The following is a 14725-nucleotide window of genomic DNA, read 5'->3' as shown; positions in this document are numbered from 1 at the left end:
TAGCTCTCTCTGTCTCTTGTCTTGCTTGTTAATATCTTTTCATTGCTCAAACTTTTCCTGGCTTCTTTCTCTTTTGTTTTCTTTTTCCGGAGATTTCTGTCTAGATTTTTTTTTTGCTTTTCCCTAAAGAAAAAAAAGAATAGTTATTGTTATTGAGTGTTACACATCATGGTGGCTTTCTGCTTTGTCTCATGGTAATGGGCAGTATTGATCAAAGGAACAGAGAAAGAGAAGAGGATCTTCAGCATTTAGTACTCCTATACTGTGAGTTGGTTTGGGGTTTTGTCTGTAAAACATCTAGTGTATTAGAAGCCATGTTTCCATGTTGGACCTTCCCAGTTGTCTAGCTCTGAGGGCTGAAGAAAAGAAAAACTGGCAGAAGTAGGTTCCTAATATCAAAGTAATGGGCAGCTAAGCAGACCAGAGTCAAGGTAAGACTGAAGCAAGTTGGAATACGAACCAGCAGTGTGCCCAGGTGGCCAAAAACGCCAATAGCATCCCGGCTCGTATCAGGAATAGTGTGGCCAGCAGGACTACAGAAGTGATTGTCCCACTGTGCTTGGTGCTGATGAGGCCCCACCTTGAATACTGTGTTCAGTTTTGGGCCCCTCACTACAAGAAAGACATTGGGGTGCTGGAGAGAGTTCAGAGAGGGGCGACGAAGCTGGTGAGGGTTCTGGAGCACAAGTCTGATGAGGAGCAGCTGAGGGAACTGGGGCTGTTCAGCCTGGAGAAAAGGAGGCTGAGAGGAGACCTTATCACTGTCTACAGCTACCTGAAAAGAGGTTGTAGCATGGAGGGTGTTGGCCTCTTCTCCCCAGTAGCAAGTGGTAGGATGAGAAGAAATGGCCTCAAGTTGCACCAGGGGAGGTTTAGATTGGATATTACGAAAATCTTCTTCAGAGAAAGGGTTGTCAGGCATTGGAACAGGCTGCCCAGGGCAGTGGTGGAGTCACCATCCCCAGAGGTGTTTAAAATTTGTGTAGATGAGATTCTTAGGAATATGGTTTAGTGGTGGACTTGTTAGTGTTAGGTTAATGGTTGGACTCCATGATCTTAAGGGTCTTTTCCAACCAAAATGATTCTATGATTCTGTGGTTCCAGAAGTTCTTTTGCAATGGCCATGGTTTCTGCCTTGGAATATTGGTTTCCCCAAAGCAAAATTTAACCACTGTACCTGCCAATTGTAAAATGTCTGGTAGATCTGCAACTCGCTGTGGATTTGTGAGGGGGAGGAAAAGAAAGATAATAGGGTGCAGCCACTTCATAAGCATTAATGATAGACCTCCATTTGAATCAGGATTGTGTGGGCTTTGTGACTTCCTCACTACCTTCCTTTCCTTGGTAAAATAACTGTTGTGATAGAAATGTGCATCAAGCTAGCAGTATACTTTGCAGACATACAGAAGTATTTTCAGTCTAGATCTGTTTGTTGTATTTCTTTCTCTGCTATTGTTTTTATCGGTTTATGAAGGAAACATGTCCTTTCCCTGCTTATTTCTCCTCCATAACCCAAGCGATAAAGGAAATAACATTAAAATCATGCCCTTATCAGCTATATTTATAACATTTTACTTTGGAACAGGATATGAGTCGTGAAGTTGTGAAAAGAATATTACAAATATAATAATGAATGTTGTAAATCTGTTGCCAAGATTAGGAATGATTTCTCATTGGGTATTTATAATTACATCTTTTTTTTTCTTTCCCTTTTTACTATTGCTGTTTCTTACTGAAGATCTGTATCTGTCAAATTTGCCTACAGATATTTAGATGCAGTAAAGGGCCTTCCATCTTCCTTTGTTACAGAGACGTAACTTCTCAGCTCTGCCTTATTTTGCACAGCAAATGCTAAAATATGATGCCTTGCAGAGAGTGTGTCTGAGGATCATTTCAAGGCTGCTTTACATATTGATTACTCAAATTGCCATTTAATTTGCTATGTAGCAATACACAGTGCCTTAACTATTTCTCTGGCATTCTTATTGATTGCTGTAATTCTGCCTTACATTATATGTTATATGGTGTCACCATTAAATATTTATGTGCTCATGAAATGTTAATTTGTTGGGTTAATGTGAAACTCAACAAAATGCATTTGCCAGAAGCGAGCAGAAGTGCTGATCCAAATGCCTCCCTTCCCCTCCCCCTTACCCTTTCATTTTGCCTCTCCATTGATTTTATTACCAGTGTTTCTCTGCTGGATCTAAATCTGTGTCAAAGCAGCCCCCTGCTCCAGTATGCAAATTTTATGTTTTATTATGTGAGAGATAAAACACAATAATAATAAAACAAGAGGAGTGATCTCAGGGAGGTGTTGAGACACAGCTTTATTAATACATTGCGCTTTTGCTACTCTATTGTCGCTCCTGCATTTGAGTATGGAAATGTACCACTATCCTTCATGAAAGAGGCTGAAGCAGGATGACTCATCCAGAATGCAAAGTCATATTCACATATTCCTTGAACAGTGGCTGCAACAACGTAAAACAAAAATCGCAGGGGTGTTTCTTTGATTTGGTACAGCTGTTATCTAGGGATGACATGGAACAATTAGATGTAATTTAAACCAAAACTTTTAGGAGGAGGAGTGACTCCTCTTGGCAGGCTGGTAAACATGATTCTGACACCATTCTGGTGGAAAAGTCCTGTAAAAATTTGTGGGGGTCAAATATTTATCATATTCCTAATGACTTCTGTGAGAAGTCTAGGTGATTTTTAAAAAACAAAACAAAAACAAACAACAAAACAAAACACTGGCAGACAAAAGGTAGTGATCATCCACTCATAACACAGAGAGCAACCATCCTTTTACATCCCTGGGTGATGGGTTGGGAGCAGAGTATCATCTAGGAGCTGCCCTTTGTACAGTAGGACTAAAATAGGTATGTGGTGAAGAGGCTTTGGCATGCTGTGTGGAGCACGTAACTTTCCTAATTGCTTTTGGATTTTCACTCTTTTCCTACTTTTACCTTAAAGTGCTTCACAGAGAAGAATATAAGAAAATGTGAAACAGTCACAACTGAGATCTGGGGAGGGAGGGAAAGATTTTTCTGGCATCCAGCACTGCATTGGCCCTCTGCTCCACCACATTGTTTTGAGTGAAGTTCCAGCCTTGCAGTCTTTTGTAAAGCTTTCCTTGCTGCCAAAATTGAAAGATTTAAACAAACAAAACCCAAACCAAAACCACAACCAGAAAAAAAAGCCAAACAAACAAAATAATGATGAAGATGAGAGCTAAGGAGACAGGAAGAATGCAAAGCAGAGAGCAGTGTCTAAACAACTGTTTGTGAAGAAAATTGAGAGAGCCTCTGAGGCTCTCTGCTGCTTGGCAAAATCTCTTACCTTTGAAATTCATTTTCTTTCTCTGTCCCTCATCCCCAGGCTATGCAGCAGCTGTTTAAGATGTGTTTTGTTTATTTTTTTTTTTAAAGCTGATGGCAAAGTTTCTTACTACAAAGACAATTCTTACTGTGAATCTGTTTTGACCATTATTTTTTTCCAGCTCCTATTTTGCTCTCTTTTTAGGCTCTCAGCTTCAGTGAAATCTATAGCATTTTTATAACCATTTTTTTTAATCTACAGTGAAATAATGTATCTTATATATGGCAGAGCTTAATGGATATAAAAATGTCCAAGGAATTATTTTCTCCCATTTATTTTGCAGTGTCACTCAACCAGGAATATAAAGACTCTCCTTGAGTTGTTTTTGCAGCATTCGTAGGTTTTTATGCAAGAGTGATCCCTGAAATGTTTTGCACACAAGTGCAGATTTATTCCATCATAGAGAAAATGCATGCATTTTCCTCTTTTGTGGACTTCAGTTTGGTTTTTGACATTTGAACCTTTTTTGGAGCCTGAATCCAAAATGCAATTTTGGCTTCACTTCTTTTTTTATAGTTTTTTCTAGGTCCATTCATGTCTATGAATCATTATGTCTTATTTCCTTGAACTGACAAATTTGAAATGAAAGAGTTTCTTTCTCTTTGGCTTCTACTGCAGTTTCTCCAGGTCAGGGATGGTACAGAACAGCAACATTGCATAGGAATGGCGAAGATTCCCAGTTGGTCATGGAGCAGGACTGATTTCTGTGTTGCTGACTGCCTCAGACATAGGTCATTTAGCAGTGGGGAGGGCAAAGGTTTATGAAAACAGAGGCTCCACATACAGCTTCCTAAATTCAGCCTGGTATATCTTATAAATGTTTGATGTGGAGGACAGTACTGCACCTCATGGGTTCTTCAAACTGATTACTTTCCGTTTTGATTCCTTCTTCAGATTGTCCTGGAGAACAGCAGTCGAGAAGACAAGCATGAGTGCCCATTTGGCCGAAGTAGCATTGAGCTGACAAAGATGCTGTGCGAAATACTGAAAGTTGGAGAGCTACGTAAGTTGACCTGTTCGTTTGACCTCTAAGAACCATGGAGTGAGTTCAGTGATACCTAAAGTCTATTTCAGTGCAAGAATTTTCTTCCAAGAATCGTTTCTCAGTGTGATTATATATTGTACACTGGCACTCAAAACGACTATGCCTATTTTTATGTGTCTCTTACTGATTAGTGGACATACCAGGGATGAGGGTTGAGTACGGGAGACAGGCACCTGGTCTTTGAATCTCTTTTATGTGAAACAGGTCAGTTGCATCATTTCCAGAGGGGTCAGTTAATTTCGTGTCGGGTGATTTGGTGCAGTAGACTTCATGGTCTTATCATTCCATGGGCTTGTGCATAGTTTGATTTTTATGTGAGTATCATAGTAATTCTTTGTGGGATTGCTCATCTAAACTGATACATCCTGTTTTCTCTTAGATATCTAAAGCTCTATTTAAATACCAGCTGACATATGTATCATTTACTCTAGCAATGTGATATGAAATATTGTATTTTAATACAGAGTGAACAAGCTCTCTTTGGCTTTGATTACAGTCCCTTGACAAATTGTTAGATCAGATCAAACAGAAGAGCATGTCTGTATCTTCATTAGTCTAGAGTGTTGGTGTTTAACTCTATCAATATATATAAACTTCAGCTACCCATCAATAATGTTTTGGACCCAGCTGCAGTCTGTTTTGGCAAGCACTACCATGAGCTCCATTTTCTTGTTGCACAAGCAGAGGGCACAACTGAGATACTTTGTTTCCTTCAGAGACATTTTCTTCCTTTTGAATTTTTTCCCTAACAAAGATTTTTTTATTTACCTTTACACCCAAGTCCATGAAATGTAATGAGAGAAAAGCAATGCAAAGGGCAGCCAGAAAGCCTATAGGTGTCATTGGTTCTTGTTCCTACTAGATCTGCAACAGACATCAAAAGCTCTGTTTTAAAAGTATGATTTGTCTGTTAATACACCTAAAGCTTTTAAATGCAGTGTCTTGAGAGAATTTATTGACCAAAGGAAAATTCTCTCTGTGCAGTGGGCCAGGATGAAATGTGTGCATTGCTTGTGGCTTCCAAATCGGCACTCGGTATTTGACAGACCCAGATGAACAATATGATGTTTACTTTTGAAAACCATCCGAAGTAAACCAGAGTTATTAAGGAGTACATTCACTATGTCTATAAATAAACAGTTTAGCAGCTATTTTAGATATATGATAATGTGTTGTGTAAGATTCAGACCCTAGCAGATAACGTCTCTCTTAAAATAACCTTACTGCTGCAGTTGAGGTGTGTAATGCCAAATCATGCCTGATAGGTCTGTCTGAATTTTTCTGCTGATAAATGTAGAAGGGACACATCATCTTAAAAAAGCTGTAAGCCTATTTGAATTAAGTGTAAAGATCAATTTTATTTTTACAAATGTGCAGAAAAATATCTAACATATGGCTTTGTACATAGTGGTTTTGCGTATGTCCCATCACTCTTTGGGACTTGCAGTGCACTTTGCTGCTAAGAAGGAAGATTGATCTTGAGATTAGCCAGACGTCTCACACTTCTTTCTGCCTGTGTTGTGAGAAGTCATTCAATAAATAAACCTCTTTTTTGCCACAGATGTATTTGTTGTCCACGTGCAGGGGGCTGTCAGTATGTAGATGATTTGCCATGTATGGTACTGCTTATTCCGATTGCTTTTAACTTCTGCAGGTAACCCCTTTCATGTTTTAACTTCTTCATATCTGGTCTTTTAAAGTGGGAACTGTGAATAAAAGAAGAGGATTTGGGGTGGCATTCAGTTACCATATGAAGAAAGTGTGAAAGTAAAACTCATTTGCCATCTTAGCTTTAGAAAGAAAATGAATTGTCATTTTCTGTTTGTTTGTTTATGGGAATTATTTTTGGGTAGCGCAGCTCTATGGTTTGGAAGCATAGGGTCAGAAAGAAGAAAACGTACAAGTCTTTGGGATGCTGGGTGAGCCAGTTCACAGCCGGCTCCCGTGGTGCTCCTTCATAGGCGTGTGATGTTGTACAGAGAAGACGAGGCTGAGGAGAAGTGCTCTGGTGCTTCTGTTGATAGAAACCAGATGTAGCAAAACCGACTTCTGCAAAATCATGCTAATCTACACCCACAGAGCATCTGCCTCTGGATGCAGCAGTAAGATTGCGTCGTAGCCTTATATTCACAGGGGACAGAGCTAAGGTTACCTCTAACTCATCTTGACGATTCACCTGTTCACCAGCATGTTTCCTTAATGGTTTTGTTTACGTGGAACTCTAATTGTCATTTTAAAAGTCTGTAATAAAATACACCTTTAAAATAAGGTACAGAAAACAGATTCCTTGAAAATAGCTGTGACAGATGTGAATTTTAAATGACCTGTGATCAGCTGTATATTTTGTTGAGAAGTGCAAACTAGAACTGACATCTTAGGAAAATGTACATTCTAGTTTATTCTTTTCTTGAAAATAAATACTATATTGCTGAATAGGATTTGACATCTTAAAAATCAGTAGTTATAGTTAAGGGCAAAGGTGTCCCTTGTAGTTTGCATGTGTTAGGTTTCAAAATATGTATTTAGGATGCCAGTGTTTCTTTAAAAATTCAAAACTAGTCATTATTGCGTTGGAACATAGAACTTTTTTCTAACAGTTTCTGAATTGTATAATTTAAAAGCCACAATAAATTACCTTTTGCTCATGAAATATTCAGCAGTAGAAACTTTCTTAAAGAGCAGAGTAGATAAAAGCTGCTAGTCTGTCCATTATTTATGAAGATCACTTTAATGCTGATTATATTCCCCTTGCTCCACCATATTAAATATCTTCAGGCAACAAGAAGACATTTTACCATTCGTTTTTGGTCCTTTCAAGCATGCATTCTTCCCAGCAAGGGCTCACAAAAAAAAGTGTTAAAGGTGTGTGCCACCTCTTCTGCTTTTGTATTTCCCCGAATCTAGGTAGTGGTCTTGTTAATTCTTTGGCTTTTGTTCCAAAATGCTCATGATTTGGAAATTCATCTCTTTTTCAGCAAAGCATTTAAGCATATGTTTAAATCTTGTATAAGTAAAGAAAGCTCAAGTGCAAGCTGTGAGTTGAGCATATGGTAACTGTTTCACAGAGGTGGACTTGCAGAGTAGAGGAGCTAAAACTCAAGAGAAAGGTTGGTGTAGTGTTTAAGTAATGTGGAAGTTAGAATGAAACATGTCCATAAGCCTTTTCAATGAAATCTCTGAATAAGGAAAGAGTGGGATATTTAACTATAAATCTTTTGATCTTGTGCTACTGGTGCTGTTAAAAAGGCATTTAAGAGAATGGCTTTACTGAGTACTTGCCAAAGCACTCCTCTTGGCAAATACTACAGTAATTCTGATTTCTTCAGTAATAGCTTATTTTGTATATCTTAGCTAACAAGATGATTTGCTTCCTGTCCTCTGTATCTTGGAGCTGACATCAGACATTAACACTTATCCAGTGGTCAATCCTCTTCACCCTGTAGGGTAAGGCACTTGGACAGTCCACATCCTTGCTACACAGGTGAGTTTGCAAAGAGCAGAAAAGGTCCAGCACAGGTTACGGGTGGACCTGCTGGAAAGCAGCACTGCAGAGAAGGACTTGGGAGTTCTGGTCGACAACAGGTTGACCGTGAGTCAACGATGTGCCCCTGTGGCCAAGAAGCCCAGCGGTATCCTGAGATGCATAAGAAGAGTGTGACCAGCAGGTTGAGGGAGGTTGTCCTCCCCCTCTACTCTGCCCTGGTGAGGCTGCATCTGGAGTACTCCGTCCAGTTCTGGGCTCCCCAGTTTAAGAAGGACAAGGAACTACTGGAGGGAGTCCAGCAGTGAGCTATGAAGATCTTCCCTCCTCTTCCTTCAAGTTTCAATACGTGACATATATGCTCAGGGAAGAAGGAAACCCATGTTACAGACTCCTGACTTTGCCGGAAGGCAGTAACATTGCAGATAAATATAAATTTAAAAACAAGATCCAAAAGTCCTTCCAGAACTGCAGTTAGTAAATTTAATGGGAGATTTGGAGTTCATTAAAACCTAGTATTTGTCATAAATAAGAATTGGAAGTCACCATTTTGCATAAGTAGTCCTGATCCTCCCTCATCTGTGCCTACAATGCCCAATCCTCTGTACCCTCAGCATGTGACACTGTTCCTACCCTCAAAACCCCTTCAAACCCTCATTCCTGGTGGAAAGTGGCACTTTGCTGTGTTAGCTGATTTATGCAGAACTGGTACAGCTTCCCAGGCTTGTTGCCTTATTTACATACAGGTTCAACTGAAATTTTTTTGTGTGGAAACCTGGCAAGGAGGCTTGTAGCTGATAGGGGAATGATAGATTAATGCTGTGTGCACTGAGGAAAGACAGTGCTACCGCTGGACCCGCAGTCTAAAGATGTTCATAAGCCAATATCATTGCATGCCCGATGTTATGCGACGATTAAGGCATGTCATACTCCATGTATTTTTCAGTGTATTTTTGAGCAGGACACAGGTGCTCAACTTCCAGTGTTCCGATTTGATTGTTCTGATGTTTAGAGGCTTTTGCAAAAATCTGTGCTCAAGCTTTATGACAGACCACAGGGGTATACGCTGCATGTCAGATATATGTATTGTCCTAATGCTTCTGTCAGATAAACAACTTCTTTGCTGAGTTTTCTTGCTTTTCTGTTGTGGGGAATTTAATTGTCATGGGATTTTGTTAGACTTGATTAATTTATAGGATTTTTTTCCTTGAAAGAGATTATCTAAATGCCGATGTATTTTAACGCCCTTGTTGCTGTTTGCACATGTTCTTGCTCTAGATTTCTCATTGCAGTTATTGCCCAGGTTGTAGAATCGAGGTGGTTTAGAAATTCTTACGTTATGTCCCTGTAGCAAAGATAACGTGCTGGGCATTAGAAGGTATACGGTGATATTCATGGTTGTGCCCGCTGAGATGAAGGTAATCAAATCTCATGCTTCAAGGATTCAGCTGATTGCTACAAGGGTCAGGAAGCACTTTTTCATTTTTGCACAATTTTTCCTCTGCATTGCACAATCCATAGTGTGCAATATAGTTTGTTTCTCTTGGTCTTTCCCTGAAGCATATTGGTCACTGCAGGATCAGCATTCCGTACCTGAGGGTTCGCCTGGTTTGATTTTCCTTTTGCTACAGCAAATCCAATATTTTTATACTGGAATATCATATTTTAAATTTTTTTCCCCTTGCTTGAATGCTAATTGCCTTTTCGTCCTCCTCTTCCTCCTCCTTCTCTCAAATTTAAATAGAATAAAGCCCCAGAAATAGTAAATAAATTAGATATGGGAATTTTTAGTATTCTTGCACGTCTTGCAATTTCATTTTTCTGGAGACTGAAGCATTTTATGAGTCATGAAAAGTTTGTTAGGAAGTTGAAAAACTTTTCTGGCCAAAAAGGTACTTAGTGAAAGGTAGCAATATTCTCTTTCATCCTGAACTTTGATCCTATCTATGTCTGTCAACCTCCTTTGTCTTAATTTTTTACTGCATTCATTCTTAAGTATCCGCCTTCTTATCCTCTTGTCCAAACCATCACCACATCAGATAATGCCAAATCACAGCAAAAATCAAGCAGATCTTGAGCAAAGGCTGGAAGATAAGCAACATTTGAAAACAATTTGAGTAGCAGTGAAGGGGGGAAAATATCTAAAATAATCTGTATTAATCTTGAGTTTTAAGGGTTCCTTTGGAAACATTACTTGCAAATTAGCCATTCGTGACTATAGGGACACAAAATATGCTTCTCTTTTTCAATGCAAAGGTAGTAATTTGCTGAGTAGTCCGAATTGCACTTTTCTTTTGTATGATAGCAGAATCTTATGTTGTCAGACAGTCCCCTATTCCTGTTTGCTGGCACAGTCCTGCAGGAGAGACAGAATGAAACTTTCTTTTTCTAGGGAAATACTGGTTTCTTTGCAGTTAACCTCATCTTCCTTTAAAAAGTCTCAGTCCCTTCATGCTTATGGTAGACCGTGAAGTCTCTGAAAATACCTACTGTAATCTATGAGAATATGAGCAAGGGAGCTGCAAACACCTTTTGAGCAAGATGTTTCATTTTTACCTCCAAGTGACCGTAAGACAGATTTTGGAATGTTTCTTCCTACGCATGATACTGTTGTCTTCAAAGTTGGTACAATGTTGGCTTCGGGGTCAGTTTGCTCCACACCCTGGTCTGTCTAGTGCCCTCTGGTATTTTTTCCTATTGTCCGCTATGTCTGTGATCTCTTTGGAGCAGGGATCATAACTTCTTTTGTATGTTCAAAGGGCTTAACCACATTGTGTCCTGGATGCGACCTTCTTTAGCTTCTTTAAAATTACACTTACTCAGTTTTCAATATTATTAATAATAATAATAAAAAGCATGGGGTGTGTGAACTCGAAAACATTTAAGGGCGAGAAAGAGATGTGGATGTATGAGATGTTTTTAGAAATTGATTAATGTATCCAAAAGACAACAAAGAGGTAACTTGATTAAGCGTGAAGAGCTCTTTCATCTGGTAATGAAAGCAATAGCAAAAATTGAGACCTGGAAGTTAAAACCTCATAAATTCAAATGGGGAGTAAATTATAGGCATTAGCTGTGAGGGTGCTGAACTAGTGAACTAACAGAATAGAAAGCTGAAGAATGACGAGAGGAGAAAAAAAAAAAGTTGGTTTCCTGTGATTACTGTGGCAAATTTGATATCATGGTAGAACTTGTTTTAATGTCGTTACTAGAACCCAATTCTAGGATTTTTACTTCTTTTGTTTGTTTGTTTGTTTTCGTTTTGTGGGGTGTTTTTGTTTGGGGGAGGGTTTTTTGGGGTTTTGGGTTGGGTTTTTTTTGTGTGGAGGGGGTTTTTTTTGTTTGTTTGTTTTAAATAGGCTCTAATGGATGACGTAGTAACTTAAGGTCTGGGCAAATGTGACAGTAAACAAGAAATATTAAAATATTTTTGATTATTGCCATGGAAATAAATTGTCATAGGTTATAATAGTTTGGGTTATTACCATAGGAAAAAAGTGTGGATGAAATAAAATCTTCAAAATATCTCCCACTGTGAAAACTCTGCATCTCTTCTGAGCTTGGAGAACTTTAACTGTTCATCCTGTGTGTTCCACGGCCCTTCTTGGTTTCCCAAGAGGATATGTGGGAACACTGAAAAATACAACCACAGGGCTCCCTTTTGCACTGTCAAACACTGGAACAGGCAGCCCAGGGAAGTGGTTGAGGCACCATCCCTGGAGGTGTTCAAAAGACACGTAGATGAGGTTCTTAAGGACATGGTTTAGTGGTGGACTTGGCAGTGTTAGGTTAATGGTTGGACTCAATGATCTTGAAGGTCTTTTCCAACCTATATGATTCCGTGATTCTAATGGTCTCTAGAAAGAGTAGGCAAAATCTTGTAGCAAAGTTCAGGCTTTTAAACTTCGCTTGCAAACCTGCAGAAAGAAGGAGCATCAGACAGCTGAGATGTAGCCCAATGTTTGTTGCTTATCAGGAATAATTTCTGTACATTTTAGGGGTGGTCATTGTTCAGGGACAGTTTAATGCTGAGCAGATTGACATAAAGAGAAAGAATCATCTTGGAATCCATTATGGACCTTCTTATTTCATTTCGTGTTTATACTTTATAAATACAGATTTATTAAAGGTAGCCAAAGTCTCTTGTATTTTGCAGCAAGCTGTGCTTCAAATCTGAAGCCCTTATGCTTTCCCAGCACTGCTGTGCAGCAGAGCGGAAATTTTGCAGCCACTTCTTTTAAAAGAGGCATGCAGTTGTTTAATGAATTGTATGCAGAATCAAACAATGTATAAAAGCCCGATGATATTTTAATGACAACTTTCAGTGTATTTTATTGTTGCTTTGTGTGTTCCAGAAGTGTTTTTCTTGGCAAAGGTAAAGGATTTTCAGGGTGGAAGTAAGACATGTTGCAGGTGAAAAGGTGCACTTGAGGTTTTGGTATCTGGAAAAGGCAGAATGATTTGGAGGTTTGAGGACAATTGCATTAGCAGGATGTCTGCTGAAATGAGAATAGCTTTAACTTCTAATTCCTGTAGTTCCCGAGACAAGGCTGTACTTGCAAAGGCTAGAAAATGTGCAGTATTCTGGGAAACACACGAGGTCTTGCAAAGAATGCCCCCCTCCTTGAGCAGTTGAATATCCCTGTAACAACCCTCTGCTGAATTGGCTCTGAGGGAGTGAATGTGCCACTAATCGTCCCAGGTTGTCCCAGCATATGAAGCTTCATGGATGCTTGCAAGGCATTGGAGACACTTCTGCATTGCTGTTGACTGTGTAGTCAGGTCCTCTGTCAGAAAGCTTTATGCTCTTAGACATTTTGTTTGTTCTGAGTAAAACACATACCTTTAAAAATAGCAATCTGTGAGGGGAGCTTCTGAGCTTTAAAAGTATTTAAAATTCAAATTGCCAGGCTTCTGAGAGAGATCAGGCAGAATGCCCTGGTGCAGTACTGTCCATGGGTAAGGCAGGCGCCAAGTACAGCTTAGTTGCATTTACCTAAAGCTTTTCTCTGGCTAACACATGCTGCTTCTCCAGCCATGCACTGTGCATTGTAAACAGGCTCTTTGTGTTTACTCAGGAAGCCATGAGGATTCCTTCTGTTGCTTCTTGAACCAGACAGATGGATACATGTGGTCTTGGAAAAAACACCAAAGCAGGGGATACTTAACTTTCATCATATAATTGTGCTTAACTTTTGGCATAACCTGATTCTGTGGAAAGCTACTTTGACTGCTTGTATACCCTCTTGAAGCTGGCAGAAGAACCTTTTTCATGGAGGATTACTTGGCCATCCATCATTCCTGATCAATTAAAAAGGGCATGTCCTTGATTTATTTTTTGCAAGAGTGTTTTCTCAAATAATTGATCAAAACAATGAAAACAGAGTAATGAGAGCCTGAGATCTTAATATATTTTCTTTAAATAATTTGTCATTCACTAGCAGTATTTAATTGGAGAACATGATCAAACTGCCATTAATGTAGTTTGTTGTAAATCTTTACCAGTCAAGTTCCATCTTTGCAAGTAAAAATAACCGTAATGGTGAGTAACCTGAAAGACTGAAGCTGTGCTGTGAAGGTGACACAGGTTTTTAACATTGGATTACTGATGTTGTGTGTGTGTTGAAATACCATCCGCCACTTTCATTTCTGTTGAAATGCTTGCTAATGAAAAGCTTAAGAAAATTAGCTTCTAGCAATTAAACTTCACTTGCCCTTCTTGAAGAAGTGTAGATTAGATGGAACGGTGACAGGAGAAAGCTACAGACCCTCAGGCCTTTTACAGACATTCACATTCAAGCAAGAGCTTTTTATAGTGCTGGCTAAGTAAAATAAAAGAAAGAGGAACGTGCAGGGTTATATTTTGTTCTGTTCCATGAAGAAGGATTCAAAAAGTGAGTACAGCCATTCTCGAAACTTCCCTTTCAGCTTTACTACTTTACTCCGCATGTGGTGTTCTCTATTCCTGAATTAGCAGAAACTTTGCATAGATGCTTAAATGTAATGTCATGGATGCATTTTCATGGTATATTTCTTTGTAGTGACAAGGAACTGAATCTCTTGCTTCATAACATTTCTGGTCTCTTTGTGCTGAAGTTTCACTGTGGCTATCTTTTGCTAATAGAAAAACAACTTCTGTGTAATTTTTAAATATTAATATCTGCAAGTAAGGGAGAAGGGGATTCTTAATTTGGGGAGAGGAATTCCAAATAGCCTGGAAAATTGGCTTATGGCATTAAAACCACAGTAAATGCAGCGTAGGGTTGGAACCAGGAGGTGAAATCATGACTTCCTAGCAAAATTTGCGTTAGGATCTCACATCCCTCCTGTTACGGCATCAGGAACATAAGTGCTGGCATGCCTGGCCCATTTTTTAGCTGGTATAGCTAGATTTTCCATTTTATTTCATTAGAGTTTTGAAAGAAGACAGCCCTATTTCTTCTTGAGGGCATACAATTCCTCTCACCTTTCTTTTGCTCAATGTGTCAGGGGTCCATATGTGCTCTCAGGACATCTTTCAGAAACAGCAGAACCTCCTGTAATTTCTGCTTAGCAGTTTTTGGACAAATTAGAGCTGCATTCTTTGTACACACTAGTCGTGTGCCTATATATGCTGACAAGTCATTAGAGGAATGTAATTATATGCTGCCTAGTCCAGGAGCCCATCACTGTAGGCAGTTTATTAATAACGAGACACACATGCATGCACCCATACAGACTCTAGTTTTTTTGTCTTTGAAGCCAGGTTGTTGTAGGAATTTAGGTTCCCACAATCTTTTTATTTTGTGTATTGGAGATATCAGAATAAAATGGAG

The 14725-nt window shown here is 39.1% G+C and overlaps 1 protein-coding gene across 3 annotated transcripts in view; it reads left to right on the top strand.

Moving 5' to 3' along the window:
• ELMO1 (engulfment and cell motility 1) overlaps positions 1-14725 on the top strand; it is a 316062-nt gene that overhangs the window by 154024 nt on the left and 147313 nt on the right. For all 3 annotated transcript variants that reach the window (XM_065628523.1, XM_065628524.1, XM_065628522.1), the window contains exon 16: positions 4279-4387. In XM_065628523.1, coding sequence (XP_065484595.1) covers positions 4279-4387 — 109 coding nt within the window. The remainder of the gene's footprint in view (positions 1-4278; positions 4388-14725) is intronic.

The sequence above is a fragment of the Caloenas nicobarica genome, chromosome 2 (genome assembly GCF_036013445.1).
Source record: "Caloenas nicobarica isolate bCalNic1 chromosome 2, bCalNic1.hap1, whole genome shotgun sequence".
Lineage (NCBI taxonomy): Eukaryota > Metazoa > Chordata > Aves > Columbiformes > Columbidae > Caloenas > Caloenas nicobarica.
The sequence above is the reverse complement of the archived record's forward strand: the minus strand, read 5'-3'. Positions and strand labels throughout refer to the sequence as shown.